This window comes from Dipodomys spectabilis, unplaced genomic scaffold, assembly GCF_019054845.1.
Source record: "Dipodomys spectabilis isolate Male_0828 unplaced genomic scaffold, ASM1905484v1 ptg000187l, whole genome shotgun sequence".
NCBI lineage: Eukaryota > Metazoa > Chordata > Mammalia > Rodentia > Heteromyidae > Dipodomys > Dipodomys spectabilis.
Genome location: NW_024870864.1, coordinates 13,763,828 through 13,780,085, shown reverse-complemented (window position 1 = coordinate 13,780,085; position 16,258 = coordinate 13,763,828). Strand labels below are relative to the sequence as shown.

The 16,258-nt window shown below is 38.7% G+C and overlaps 1 gene segment (V, D, J or C); it reads right to left on the bottom strand.

Moving 5' to 3' along the window:
• Nucleotides 1–8,359: 8,359 nt before the first annotated feature.
• Nucleotides 8,360–8,987, bottom strand: LOC122121232. The segment is given in 2 exon segments: nt 8,360–8,802; nt 8,911–8,987. Coding segments are annotated over 2 exon segments (498 nt in total).
• Between the last annotated feature and the right edge of the window lie 7,271 nt (nt 8,988–16,258).

Genomic DNA, 16,258 nt, shown 5'->3' with positions numbered 1-16,258 from the left:
ATTTTCTTGATCGGTTTGTCTACTGAGGGGCATCTGGGTTTATTCCAAACCTTGGCTATGGTAAATAATGCTGCAATGAACATGCTTTGTGCTGGTAGCGTTAGTGTGCCCTTTTTGTGTTATCACACATTTTTAATGAAAGTGGACAGTGGATATTTTTAAATCTTAAAAATATGAATATAGGGCAGGGGAAGGGAGATGGGAAGGGATGGGAAGGAGAAACAAAGGAGGAGGCAACAATGCTTGATAAGAAATTTACTCATAGGCCCCGAGGCCCATCCACCATAGGATGGAGCCGATGTTCTCAAAGAAGGGACGGGTAGGCACCCGCCCACCATTGGTAGGATACAGGGAGGTAGAACTGTTCTGCATCTGAGTGATAATGTTGGATTTAATTTTTCATAAAAATGTCTCCAACAAAATAATGATTAAGGCTGTGGAGAGCTGCGGGAGCCGCGCCCAAAGACGGCGCGCGGCCGTAAGGCACGGCCACAAAAGCAACATTGTAGCTGGCCGGGCTGCGACCAAAGATGGCGCTGGCTCCCGCCTTCCGTCTTCCCAGTGACGAGTGCTCTCTGTAAAAAACAACTCCTTATATGGCTATGACTTGGCTCCTAGTTTGCTTCCGTGTTTGCAGCCCTATCGGTATATGCCACGTGGCACTTCGGGATTGGCCATCCAGGAGGCTTATAACCGGAGCGCGGGGGCGGAGGGATAGAGAAGCAGGAAGAAGCGAGCTGAAGAAGCATGAGAGAAGATGTTGTAAAAGGTCCTGAATAAACCGCCTGAAAGAAGAACCTGTTGTCGCGTCATCCTTGTGGGTCGAAGCGGTCGCTACATAAGATAATCAGAATATTTATTCTGGCAGAGGACACTAAGATGGTTAGCAGGTACCTTTAGGTAGCCAAAGGCTTATTTCAACTATCCATTATTCTTTCTCAGGTATACCCAACCAACCTTCAGTTATAGAAGCAAGTGAGCTTATTCTCTCTCTCTATCTCTATCTCTAGTCTATCTTATACTATCTCTCAAAATGAAAGAAATTCACACCCATGATGAAAAAAATTCCAGTTAAAGTTCATTACCAAACAGCAGCCTTTATATCTTCCTTGGACCATGGGAATCATCTTTGATGCTGGGAAATTTGCTTCATATACCCTCATTTGTTTAGAATGTCTCCTTCCAGGAGAACTTATTTTATATTAGTAAATAAAACACCATCTGACAAAAAAAAAGAAATATACTCATGGGCTGGGAAGGTGGCTCAGTGGTACAGTGCTTGCTTTGCATGCCTGAGGCCCTGGGTTCAATTCCTCAGCACCACATAAGCAAAAAGAAAAAAGCTGGAAGTGGCGCTGTGGCTCAAGTGGTAGAGCTCTAGCCTTGAGCTGAAGAGCTGAGGGACAGTGCCCAGGCCCAGAGTTCAGGCCCCATGACTGGACCCCCCCCCAAAAAAAGAAATATACTCATTACCTTGCTAATGTAATTGTAACCCCTCTGTATGATATTTTCACAATAAAAAGTTTTTAAATGTGAATATAAAATTCCATGGACTTATTTTTACAATATAATTAGTAAATGTAGTATTTTATCTTCTTCCTGGTAACTATGCATCAGATTAATCACAAATTTACATTTTTCTGTGTACAATGAGAAAGAAGGAGCCATATTGTGTTTACATCCATTCTCTCCATAACTATTATTTATATTCCTACAGGATCTGTTCCTGTCAGAGTATGAAGCCATCCATAAGAACCTTAGTTAGTCTTACCTGGTCTGTCTGTGGAGCAGCCACAGCAAGGAGTCCATAGTTCAAATATAGATTCCATAGATTACAACCGCAAGAGGTAGATCCACTGTTTACTTGTCTCGTGCAATCGGCTGAAATTTCACTTGACCTTCATCACAATCTGATGAAGAACAGGATGGTAGGTCAGAGCTACACAGACACATTAATTTCCCCTTCCAGCATTCAAATCTGTCTGCAACTTTGTCCACTAAGACGGTGAAAATTCTTTATGGGATCCTCAAACATTGCTTCTGTAATTATCCAATATGGAAACTTGGACAGAGGCAAAATAAAGAAGCAGTACAAATTCTGTCATGAGTTCTTACATTTAAAATATAATCATGAAAAGTTTTGTCAGGCATCAGTGTCTCATGACTATATATTCCTACCCACCAAGGAGTCTGGAGAGCTCAAGCATCATGATGAAATACCAATTAACATGCAAGAAGCTGGGATCATGTTGTAAAGGAACAACCTAGCAATGAAGCTCCCTTGTAGAGTGGAGAAAATTTAAAAATAAAAATAATAAGAAATAAAAATCCTGTTTTCACTATGTAGCCTCTGACATGCTTGAAATTCATAATCCTGCTGATTTTTTGTGAAATTAAAGTGTCCCTGGGTGTCTCTGATTTGGCCATCATTTAGGAAAGACTGAGGCAGGTGCACTGCCTTGTAGTTTCTCTTGTGTTGCCAAGTGCTATTATTTGAGGGCCATGACACTGTCTAGCTGCTGTGACTCCTGTGACTTGGACAGCAACTTGTTGATGGAATTCTTTGTCATCCCTTAGAGATAGATTATAGTGAGTTGAGGAGCATGATAGGACGGCAGGTTCTTGCACACTATACCGTAGACTCTGTCATCACATACAGCCCTATCCCACACTGTTTGGGGAGAGACCAATTCACACAAGAAAACCAGATTCCTCTCCCAGGCTGAAATGGATGTTCTTTCTGATCGAAGAGGAGAGTTTCCTTAGAGTATAAGTGATGTCACCAAACCCAAGGCATCACTCCGACTTCTGCATGGCTGGAGTATATTTTTGAACCCCAGGGCACTTGGAATTGAACCTGCCTGTTTCCTAAATGGTTACTTAGTTTGTACTCTGATATCCCCTAAGCAGACATGATGTATGTATCTAATTTCTTAACACTGTTCTCTCATCTGAATACAACATAAAGGCAGAATTTTTCTCTGTGAACCAGTTCTCTCTTGTGCTTCATAACTAGCAAGTGAGGAGGACTATACATTTTATTCAGAGTGTCTAAGACCTATCTCTTCTTTGAAGAAAAGAAGCAGCTGGAGACCAGATCTAGAAATCCTGGTAAGGCAGCAGCAAAAAGTGAATGTGAGATTAAAACAATAAAATTTGGAAATGCAATCCTCCAAATCTCAACCTTTTACATAACTTATGATAACAGGTACACATCACGTTATCCAGTTCTATAAGCTCAGACGGGGTCTTATGAACTTTTTTGCCCAGGATGGCCTTGAATCACATATTCTCAACCTCTCAATTATCTAAAATTGGAAGTAGGAGCCACAGGTGCTTTTAGTGTAAGTGAACTTTTAATAAACAGTGAGAAAATTTTAGTCTGGAAGTTGCACACATATGACTTGAGTGACCCCTAGTGTTTTACTGATGTAAGGACCAGCTGATATTAAATAGCATTGAAATCAGGATGTCCTAATGTCAAATTCCACTTCTTTCTGACTAGTCCTTTTTTTTGGTCAGTCATGGTGCTTGAACTAAGGGTCTGGGTGCTGTCCCTGAGCTCTTCTTCTCAAGGCTAGTGCTCTACACTTTGAGCCACAGCTTACTTTTACCTATTGTTGGCACATCTTAAAATCCAATTCTTGACATATTTTATATGATATAATTAAAGTTTCCTACATTCCAAATTTACTATTTCAATTTCCACTAAGAATTCAGTAGGCACATCATTCTCCACTGATTATCTGAGGGCAGTTGGCAGTAGAAAATTAGTAAAAAAAAAAATCCTGTTTCTTTGCCTTCAATTAGACTTTTCTATATTGATAATTATAAACAGGGTCCTATGACTTGTTTGAGTTGTTATAGCTGATAGATAGCTGATATCTTCTTGAAATTCTTAAGACATATTTAAAAATAAGAAGCACAAACTAGAAAATACAGAGCAAATTTTTTCAATATACTTGGAAAAATGTACACAATGATATATGTAAATTGATTGTGTCCTAACATAAGGCTGTAAGATGGTGCTGACTGCAGGTATCAGATCATCAAGGACATACAGAGATGGTAGCCACCGCTGGCTTCATTAGTGGGTTCTGATGGGGGTGTGATGGCTGTCAATGACATGAGTACAGAAAGAGACCTGGAGTGTGTTTTGTGAACAATGAGTGAGGGAGGGGCAGGGCCTGATCTCAGATAGAACACGCACCTCTGCAAGATTCACAGGAGAGCAATGCATTGTTTGTAGTCACCAATGTTCAGTGAATTTTCTGTGCAAAGCAACCTGAGGATCTGTCTCTCTGAGTCTCCCTCCCCTCATCACAGCCAAGAAGAACTTCAGAACAGTGTTCTGATTCAATGGGTAGATATCACAAATGATCACCTGGGTTTAGGGATATGTTGCATGCAGTGACATGATAACCAGAGATCCATTAGGGATTTCCCAACATGGAGCAGAGCCAACAGTGATCCATGCTCATCAGTCAGATGTGCATTAAGAATGTTCTGTATAATCATGGGAAGCAAAGGTCACCCCAAATCTGGTGATTTCATAAGAATCACCAGCCTTCTTGCACACTCAGTCATTAGAAGACACTGGTTCTGTGACAGGACCATGGTTGTCTGAGCTATAGGTAATCACATGGCACTCATGGTCACACCCCTCATCAGCAAACTACTCTCCAGCATTCTTCCTCTCCTTCCTCACACTTGCAAGGAATCTGTTGTGCTGCTCCCCAAGGAAGAACCATGTGGCACAGCTGGGCCACCACACTCAAAGCAGCTTACATTCCAAGCTGTAACACTGTGGGAAGATGTTCTATAGTTTACATGCAGTAGTAAACTCCCGCATCCTCAGCCTGCACTCTGCTCATGATCAGTGTGAAATCTGTCTCTGACCCACTGCCAAGGAACCTATCTGTAACCCCAGAAAATCAGTTGGAAACCAAATAGATCAAGGATTGTGGGGACTGGCCTGGTTTCTAGAAGAACCAGTATAAATAGGAATATCCATCACTATGCAGAGGGCTCTGACTAGACCTGCAGGAGATGGAGGCTGGCTCTCCAAGAGAGATAAGCAGAGAGAGTGGAGTCTGAATCATCATGACATCAACACTCAATCCTATAATAATGAGAGAGAAGTGCAAACTTACAAACTTGGAGAGCCATCATTAGTCTGGTGCTTCATTTATTTACATCAGTTTCTTTTAATTCTTTTGTTTTGTTTTGTTTGTTTGTTTGTTTTTTGTTTGGGTCATAGGGACTTGAACTCAGGGCCTGGGCACTGTTCCTGAGCTTTTATGCTCAAGGCTAGCACTCTACAACTTTGAGTTATAGAACCATTTCTGGTTTACTGATAGTTAACTGGCAATCAGAGTCTCACAGACTTTCTTGCTCCAGTTGGGTTTGAACCATGATTCTCAGACCTCAGCCTCCTGAGTAGCTAGGATACAAACATGAGCCACCAGTACCTGGCTGCCTCAGTTATTTTTTATTATAAATGGCTAGAGATATTCAACCATAAGCCCAGGAATGTTGACCATATTTTCTGACTTTGATCTATACCCATCTTGACACTGATATGGAGTTTTTTTATATCCCTTACACATCTAAATTTAAGAAGAATCCAAGAGATATAACTATATGAAGGATTTGAGAACTATCTTCATCCAGGCTCCTTCTCTTCTCTGAGTCAGTCTTCACCACAGCGAATCTTGACTCCCTCTAGGATCTTTCTGACCCTCTCCAACTTAACACATTCGCCAGTCAGATAAGAGACAGCAGATCTCACACATAGACAAGACACACACAGGAAATAGGAGAACCTCAAAAATCACTTTCCCCTTCTTTATCTTCCTCTGTCCTTGCCATGTACCAGGAGCATTAGCAGACCCAAGAGTTGAGCAGGGCATCTCATTTTGAGAAGATAAACTGAGGAGTTCAATTCAGTCCAGGCAAGCTTAGAGCTGAGCTTTTACGTTGAACTTGCAGGGAAGCTTCTCCCTAGAGAGCAATATGCAAATGTCCTGGTGGGTGCAGTGGTGTGAGTCAAATTGGCATGTGAAGTGCAAAGACACACACTAGGCGGTGAGGCCTCTCCTGTGGAAAGTAACATAAAATGTCATTTGGGATTCAAGAAAAGTAAGAGTAAACTAATGAATGTTCCTTAGAGAGGGATGTGCCTTCATAATCCCTTCTTTCCTTGGCTGCTTCCTAGTTGCTTTTCCAAGATTACATTCTATACTAATCATTCATAAAGATGAGTGTTCACATAATATTTTGCCATTCTTATATCCTTTCAATATATTAATAAGAATTTAGATTGGGCTTTTGTGGTTGTGATAAAGGTAAACATACAACATGAACATCAGAGTTTGTGTGTGTGTGTGTGTGTGTATGTGTGTGTGTGTGTGTGTGTGTGTGTGTGTGTGTGTGTGTGTATGTATGTTTTGTTGGTTGTGGGGCCTGAACTCTGGGCCTGGGCACTATGCCTCAGCTCTTCAGCTCAAGGTTAGCACTCTAACACTTGAGGCACAGCACCACTTCTGGATTTTTCTGCTTATGTGGTGCTGAGGAATGGAACCCACAGCTTCATGCATGTAAGGCAAGCACTCTATCACTGAGCCACCTTCCCAACCCCAGAGATATTATTTTTTAAATTTAAATGTTATTGTCAAGGTGATATACAGAGGGGTTACAGTTACACATATAAGGCAGTGAATACATTTCTTGTAAAATATGCTCTGGTTTCTTCTATTTCTCTGCAAATAATAATGTATCTTAAACTCCATTTACAAAGGCAATCTATATACTTTGTCTTGCCTTTTAAAACAGGTTCTCATAAGCCAGACTCTTGTGGTTCATTCCTATAATCCTAGCTACTGAATAGCCTAAGAATTGAGGATCATAGTTCAAAGCCAACAAGGGAAGAAAAGTCCATGAGACTCTTATCTCTAATTAACCATGAAAAATCTGTAATTGAAGGGGTAGCTTGGGTAGTAACATCAGGTTCCGAGTTCAAGGCCCAGGAACAGCACGAAACAGACATATCAGAGAATATAGAGTTTGTGGTTTCCCTTCTATCCACTCAGAGCTAACTATGTCCTCCCTCTGCCATTCATCTTCAGTGTTCATGAGGAAAGCCAATCAGTGTTTTCCTCACTTTTCCTCTGATTTATAGTGGGATTACTGTCTTAGAGATTTTATTTTCTTTTCTCTTGTATCTCAGCATTTTCTTGGTCATTTGTGAAGTTATCAATCTTTCTGTTACACCTGAATGTATTTGTGTTGTTCACTGATTCACTATTATTTATTCATTTGAGAAAATAATCCATTAATTTTCAAATATGTTTTCAACTTTTTACCAACTACACATTAGGATACGAGTTGCAATTTTATGAAGTCTCATTTCTCTCTTATTTCTTTTGGTTTCCAGGCTTCAGTGTTTAGTTGCAGGCTTTCAGTGTTCAGTTTTCATGCTTCAATAACAATTTGTCTTCAACTCCATTTACAAATCTGTGTACTTTGTCTTAAAATATGATGTCACAAGCCAAGCTTCAGTGGCTCTTCCTGTTATCCTAGCTACTCAAAAGCCTGTGCTACAACTATGAAAAAGTTACTAATACAAATTCACAATTTTACACTTGTATTTCTTGGTAATAATTTTTTTTTAAATTTTTAACTTTTAAGTTGGGAGTGGCTCACACCTATAACCCTAGCTATTCAGGAGGCTGAGATCTGAGGATTGCAGTTCAAAGCCAGCCTGGGCAGAAAAGTCCCTGTGAGACTCCATCTCCAATTACTCAAAAAACAGAAGCAGTGCTTTGGCTCAAGTGATAGAGTGCTAGCCTTGAACCCAAAGAGGCTCAGGGACAGGGCCCAGGCCCTGAGTTCAAGCCCCATGACTGACCAAAAAAATTAACTTTTACACTTGGGTCTTTGTAATAATTTGTGGTCATTTTCACACATAGTGTTTTGGCAGTTATCCAACTTCAGCAATTTGCATGTAGAAAATACTTGTTTTGAATCTAATTGTTTGTAAAACCTTGTCTTTTTGCCATAACAAAAATCAATCTACCTTAAATGTCAGAAGGTGGATTAGGAATCTCAATTGTACTCTATTCATCTGCATGTATAACATTGCGCCAAAATCAAAAGGCTCTAAAGAAATTAATTATTTTAATATTTGGGACTCTTTTTTAGTGTACATACAGTAAAGCCAAACTGGATACTATATCCCAGATTCCTTGTGAGTACCCACCTATGTCCTTTATAAGACAGGAGAGGCATTGTCATGTGTATCCTACTGGTGCTGAGCATGAAGATAAACCTGGGATGTAGAGGGGGTTCCTTGTCCCTTCTACCAAAACATCTCAGCGGCCTTCAGTATCTGGCAGCAGCTGAGAAGCACTCTCCACAAATGGATGCCCCCAGAGAAGTAGCTGGGGCAGCCCAGCCTCTCACTTCTGCTTCCCTTGGAGGTTTTTGTTATGGCTTGTATCACTGTGGGAGGATCACTGTAACCTTGTTGACAGTAATAAGTGGCAACATCTTCAGGCTGCAGGCTGCTGATGGTGAGAGTAAACTCTGTCCCAGATCCACTGCCACTGAACCTGGATGGAACTCCAGGTTGCAAAGTTGTTGCTCTATAGATGAGGAACTGAAGGGCTTTCCCTGGTTTCTGTTGATACCAATGTAAATAGTTGCTAATGCCCTGACTTGCCCTGCAAGTGATGGTGACTCTGTCTCCTAGAGATGCAGATAGTGATGGAGACTGGGTCATCTGGATGTCACATCTGGCACCTAACATTGGAAACATAAAAACAATAATTATCCATTTATTAGAAGACTTCCCCAAAGAAGCATTGAACAATGAACTAAGTAAATATGCTCAGCATTGTCCTTCCTTACCTGGGAGCAAGAGCAGCAGGAACCCCAGGAGCTGAGCAGGGGCTCTGATGTCCATGCTGTGTGCTGACTGTGACTGACTCCTGCACAGTCTATGAGCAGCTATTAAGTTTTGTGAGAAGTGGGCTGTGCTTTGGGCAAATGCAAATCAACAGAAATTGCAAATCAGCAGAGGCTGCAATCGCTGAGCACAGCTGCAAGCATTTAAGATTTTGTTATGTCAGCACAGACCTCATGTGCCACAGGCTAAACCAAGGCAGTACAACTTGGCCTGAAAAATAGTGTTTCTCTCTGTGGCCCAGAGAACAGAATAACTCTTTTTTTTTCTTATGAATAGAGTGAATTTTGATCTCCACCTGGTTAAGGATATATTTTTTCATTTTAGTTTTCAATCAAGGAAAGATAGTTCCAGAAAGTAGAATTAATTATTTTGAACAGATTCCTTGAATCTGTTTCCTTGACTCCTTTTATTTGTTCATTGTTAATTGTTAATGAATATAATGCCTAAATATTGAACAAGATATAAGATTTATGTCAGAAGGAAAGAGGGAAAACGATAATAGGTAGGTAGGTAGGTAGGTGGGTGGGTGGGTGGGTGGGTAGGTAGGTGGATAGATAGATAGATAGATAGATAGATAGATAGATAGATAGATAGATAGATAGATAGATAGATAGATATTTTTATTTAAAGTAAAATAATACAAATATATAGTGTGTGCAACAAAGTGCCATGGTCTGCAATGTATGGTCTAGCCACTGGATCTGCTATTAACTGCAGGTAAGTGATCGCTGTCCTTCACTTCTTAATGCACTTTCCTGCTAACAGTATTTAGGAGAGTTCATATTATATGTTGGCTCTCCATATGCTGAAAAGGACTTGGTTACCTTGTAGCTTTGTAACCCTTGAGCATTTCTGAGCTGGAATTCTTTTGGATGACATTCATGTCTCCAACCATCTTAACTCAAATTGTTCCCAGTCAGAAACAGAGGTATTCTCCAAACTAAAGGCTCAAATTCACTTCAGTCTACTCTGCTTCCTAATCATGGATATTCCTATATCACCCATCTCTTCACATTCCTAAGTGTAAAAGATTTAATAACTGGGTTTAGGGCTTTTAAAAAGTTCAGAAATGATCAAAAGTATTGTGGTGAGGGATGTACACAGTGTTGAACACACACAGCATGCAAAGGACATTCTTAGCATGGGACAATAAGGAAAACTGTCACCGGTAGTGAACCCCAAGTACAGTACAAAGGGATCCCCACATGGAGTTCAGATGTGGAGACACTGTCTACCCTAGTACAGAATGTCACATCTGGGAACAGAGTAGCAGGGTACTCACATGCACTTACTATTATAAGTCTAAGCAGCTGCATCAGTTGCAAAAAATAAAAATCAAACTCACTCACCCATAAGTCATTGACAAGTCAAAGTTCTTCAGAACTATTCCCCTAAATAAATCACATGTGGTATTTGATTTGGAAGCCTCCAATATCTAATCTATTACCACCATATCAGCAACCTGAATCTTGGACTATGGAAGCCGATTCATACTACTACAAAATAAAATCATACTTACTATTTTCACCCAGTTGATGGGTAGAGTCTTAAAACTGTAACTGGCTTATGATAAATAGGCAATCATGGTGCAAAGGACAAACAAGACATCTAGAAACAGTTCCTCATAGCTGTGTTTGAGAGCAGCTCTGAGTTGGGAACAGCTCTGAGTTGCAGGGGGAAGAGAAGAATGAGTGGATATAAGGATGGAGATCCAGTCACCCTACTGTTATTGTCACAGTCATCCAGTCCCTGAGCCCTCAGATGGGAACCATACACATAAAGACCTCTTGTCTGTACAGCAGAGAAGGAGGGTCTACACACAGGGTCTCAATGCCAGTGTGCCAGTATGTCTCAGAGACCAGGCTGCCATATAAACAAGGGTTAAGTGATGTATGGCAATTTTTTGTTACCAACTTTGCTTTTATTTTTGCAAAAAAAAAAAACCCTGTCTTTACAGTTTCAGATTTATTGCCTCTTCTGTACTCATTTCTTCTTTTATCCTCACAACACTGAAGCTTGTGCTGCCTAAGCAAGTGATATACTAACACTTGAGCCATATATTGAGGTTATTGTTCATTTTCATCTATTTCAATATTTTTTTAATTTCCTGTGAATTATTTCCACTGATGTTTAAAAATTAAGCTAATTTTTATTTATTTTGTTTACTTTCCAAAGGTTTTCTTGTATGAAGCTAAGTTTTTAGTATTTCTTGAAAGTTATTTTGGCCATAGAGTGTGATCTATCCTAGACAGTGTTTCATGTGTTGATGAAAACCATGCATTCTTCAGCGTGTGAAGCAATGTTCTGTGGATATCTGTGAGTTTTATTTGTTATTTCACTCAGCATTCTTTGCTGATTTTCTGTCTGGATGATGTGTTCGTTGATGAAAATGTGGCTATGATTATATTGGAGGCTGTCTAGTTCCTTATGTCCACTGAGTGCTATATATATTTGAGCACTCTAATATAGGGTACTTACAGACTTAGAATTGTCACTTTTCTTTACTGAGTTCATCATTGTATAATGAACATCCTTATATGGTTTACTGTTTTTTACTTAAAATCTACTTTTTCTGATATTGGTTTGGCTTTTTATCCTTCCTTTTGGTGTCCTGGAGTATAGAATATGAGAATACATGATTACTTCTCCTTCTGTTCAGTATCTGTGTGTTTATGGAGGTGAAGTGAGTTTCTTGTAAGTCACATATAATTGAGTATAGTTTTTATCCCATTAGTCATTCCATGTCTCTAAATGGGAGATGTTAATCCAGTTATTAATACATAAGGAACTGATTGATAGGAAAGGTCTTACTACAAGTGTTAGGAAACTTGAATTTCCATTTGTTGCAGGTCCCTTCTTTCATTTTCCCTGTCTCATAGTCTTCCTTGTTAGCAAAGATGATTAACATGTGCTTTGATTCCTGGCTTACATTTTGGCTTATATGTTGAACAAGAAAAAGTGTAATCTTAAGGAAACTTCCCACTTAAATTCAATTTCAATTCATCTTTGGATTTTTAATATTTCTTTTACATCTGTCTACATTATCAAATAACACAAAAGCAGTTGTTAGAAATTTTTACATCTTCACAGTGAATTATGAATGGTTTATCCATCATGCTTACAATATTAGAACAGTTGAAATATGTTTCAATAAATATACTTACTATTAACTTTTATGTTTTTCATATTTTTCCTTAATAATTAACAGCTCTTTCATTCAGATGAATTCAACTTGAAATCGTCCTGGAACATTTCACAAAAGATGGGATTGGTGGAGATATAGTCTCTCTGCTTCTCTATGTCTAGGAAAATATTGATCTCCCATTTGTAAAAAAAAAAAAAAAAAGCTTTGTGGGTGAAATTTCCCTATTTTTAAGTTCTCTTTTCTTTCTGTATTGTAAAAATCTTATGTCATTCTTACTGCTTATAGGTTTCTTCAAAGAAATTGAGTGTGTCAAACTAACTCTCCTGTAGTATTTATTTTCCCTGTTAATATGAGGAGGTCCTCTTCATCCTGAACCTTCAAGAGCTTGATTTCATGTCTTGTGTAGACATAGATGAGCTAAATTTGTCTAGTGACCTTGACTGCCTCTATCTGTTTATTTCTATCTTATGCTATTATTAGTTGCTTAAATAAACTTGGTACATGTATTTTTCTCAGACACTCTGAAATCTTATTGCCTAGGGCTTGCTCCACTAATTTATGTCCCATGAATATAAAAAGGCATTTAGCATATAGATGTCTTTGTCTTTCACAATAAGCCATTAGTGATTTTGAAACCTAGATGTTTGACTTTTCAGAAGCTGGTCCTCCAAACATTAACAGGAATTTCGTGAGCATGAGGGATGGCACAGGAATTGCATGAATGGGATGAGAACAAACAAAGATTAATAGAGACATTCATGGAATCCATGAACAGACAGCTGGAGGAATCCAGGAAGGCCACAAAGGGAAAGCTGAATGGAGTCCAACAGAAGGAAAGGGAGTCCAATGAAACTATAACCAATCAAATAAGGGATTGGAGAATGAACACTGAAAACCAAATTAAGGAGGTAAAGAAGTCCATACAAGAGCTAAAACAAAGCTCCAATAAAGAATTTGAAGCCATCAAATCTAATCAATTAGAAGGAAAGGAAATAAAAAACAAAGTAGAAAGTGTTGACAGTAGATTAGACCATGCAGAAGATCGAATCTCTGGGATTGAAGAGAGCCTAGACATAGAGAAAGAATATACAAGTATTCAAGACAAATCCAAGAAATATGATAGATCTATTCTATATTTAGAAGATACCATCAGAAGGCCTAATTTAAAGCTACTGGGTGTAGAGGAGGGCCTAGAGAAAGAAGTTAAAGGGCTAGGAAATTTTTTAACAAGATCCTAGCAGAGAACTTCCCAAACGTGCAAAAAGACAGGCTCATTCACATACAAGAATCCTGTAGAACCACAAATGCACCAGACCAGAACAGGATATCCTGTGGACACATTGTAATCCTCACAAAATCAAATGAGATCAAGGAAGGGATCCTTAAAGCTGTCAGGAAGAAAAGATCAATCACCTATAAAAGGAAAACAATCAGAATAACTTCAGATTTCTCAGCAGAGACAATTAAAGCAAGAAAAGCCTGGAATGGTGTATGCCACACCCTAAAGACAAACAACTATCAACCAAGAATAGTGTACCCAGCTAAACTCTCCTTCACAACAGAAGGACAAATAAAAACCTTTCACAGCAAAAAAAAAAAAAATTAAAACAATATATCTTCACCAAACCAGCCCTACAAAAGATACTTAAAGATGCCCTACACATAGAAAACCAACAAGAGCACAATAAAGACAAAGACAGATTTCTTTCTTCTTATTGTTTCTAATGTATTTAGAAAGCACCATGTGATTTCTTTTGTTACTTTGTATGTCCCTGCTGCATGGTATAACCTCTGTTTCCACTGTATTTGATGTTGCTATAATTTGGGGGGGGGGGGGAAGGGAAAAAACAAATTGTTTAAATAGGGATACAGTTTGACCCATTGCAACAATGAGATATACTAGATGCTATGTCAAAAAACAAACTTTACAATTTAGGTGGGGGGAGGGGGAGAGTGTAGTTGTGAAGATGGGAAGGAAGGGATGGTAGGGGAAAAACAAAGGAGGAGACAACAATGCTTGCTAAGAAATGTACTCATTACCTTGCTGATGTACTTGTAACCCATCTATACAGTATTTTCACAATAAAAACATTTTTTAAAAAAGACAAAGAAAGAGACCCCAAAGAGAGAATCTCAGACTCATAAGAAGAAACCAGTTGGCACAGCTCCAAAGAAAGTGGATAACATAGCAGGAACTCCCAAAAACCACTCAGTCCTAATTCTCAATATTAATGGACTTAGCTCTACAACTAAGTGAAAAACACTGTCTAGTTGGATCAAAAAACAAGATCCTTCTATTTGCTATTGTCAAGAGACACAGCTTCCACACAAAAACAAACATTCTGAAAGTGAAAGGCTGAAATAAAATCGACCAAGCAAAGAGCCCCCATAAACAGGTGGAAGTTGCAATCCTAATATCAGATAAAATATATTTCAAGTTAAAATTAGCGTGAGGAGATAAAGAAGATCACTACATACCAATAAAGGGATCCCACCTTCAGGAGGATATAACAATTCTAAATATCTATTCACCAAACAACAGAGTAAACATTGAAATTATGCCCTGCATTCTCTCATACCACAAGGGAATAAAATTAGAACTCAACACCAAAACCCACCAAAGAAAATCCTGCAATACATGGAGGCTGAATAACACATTGTTGAACGAACAGTGGGTCATGGAAGAGATTAGAAAGGAAATTCAAATGTTCATGATATTTAACAAAAATGAACATACAAATCACCAGCCCCTCTGGAATATAGCAAAGGCAATACTCAAGTTTATAGCTCTGAGTTCCTACATCAACAAATTTGGAGATCTGAAACCAAGAATATAATGAGGCACCTGAAGCTCCTTGAAAAAGAGCAACAAGCTAAACCCCAATCCAGTAGACAGGAAGAAATAATTAAAATTAAATCAGAATTAAATGAATTAGATTCCAAAAAAATTAGAATCAACAAAAACAAAGAGTTGGTTCTTTGAAAAAATTAACAAAATTGACAGACCCTTAGCAAATCTTATCAGAAAAAGAACACACCCATATAAACAAACTCGGAGATGGGAATGGTAACATCACCACAGAAACAACAAAGATTCAGAGCATTATAAGGGAATACTTCACAAACCTTTATGCTAATAAGCTTGAAAATCTGGAAGAAATGGATGAATTTCTAGCAAATATTGACATGCCCAAACTAAACCAAGATGAGTCAAACCAACATAACAGACCCATATCAACCATCAAACTAAAAAAGCAATAAGAGACCTCTTATCCAAGTAAAGCCCAGGACCAGATAGATTCATAGCTGAACTCTACTAGGCCTTCAAAGCAGAACTCACATCAATACGCCTCCAACTCTTAAGTGAAATTGAAAATGAAAGTTCACTACCAAAATCTTTCTATGAAATGTCATAACACTCATCCCCAAAACAGGCAGGAACTCATCAAAGAAAGAGAACTATAGACCCATTTCTTTGATGAACATCGATGCAAAACTTCTCAACAAAATTTGGGCCAATCAAACTTCAACAACTCATCAAGAAAATCATACACCATGAACAAGCAGGATTCATATCAGGAATGCAAAACTGGTTCAATATATGCAAATCAATTAATATAATTCATCACATCAACAAGGATAAGAACCACATGATTATCTCAATAGATGCAGAAAAAGCATTTGACAAGATCCAACACCCCTTTATGATGAAGGTTCTGGAAAAATTAGGAATCCATGGAACATTCCTCAATATAATAAAGGCTGTATATGACAAACTTACAGCCCGCATTATACTTAATGGCAAAAAAACAAAAGCTGTTTCCTCTAAATTCAGGAACAAGACAAGGATGTCTGCTCTCGCCACTTTTCTTCAATTTTGTATTAGAATGCCTAGCAAGAGTAAGAAGACAAGATGCAAACATAAAGTGGATCAAAATAGTGAAAGATTAAGTAAAACTCTCCCTCTTTGCAGATTACATGATCTTGTATGTAAAGTAACCCCTGGACTCCACTCCCAAATTACTTGAGCTAATTGAAAACTTTGACAAAGTACCAGGGTAAAAATTAACCTCAAAAAACTCCGGCTTTGGGCTAGGAAGGTGGCTCAGTGGTAGAGCACTTGCCTTGCATGCATGAGGCCCTGG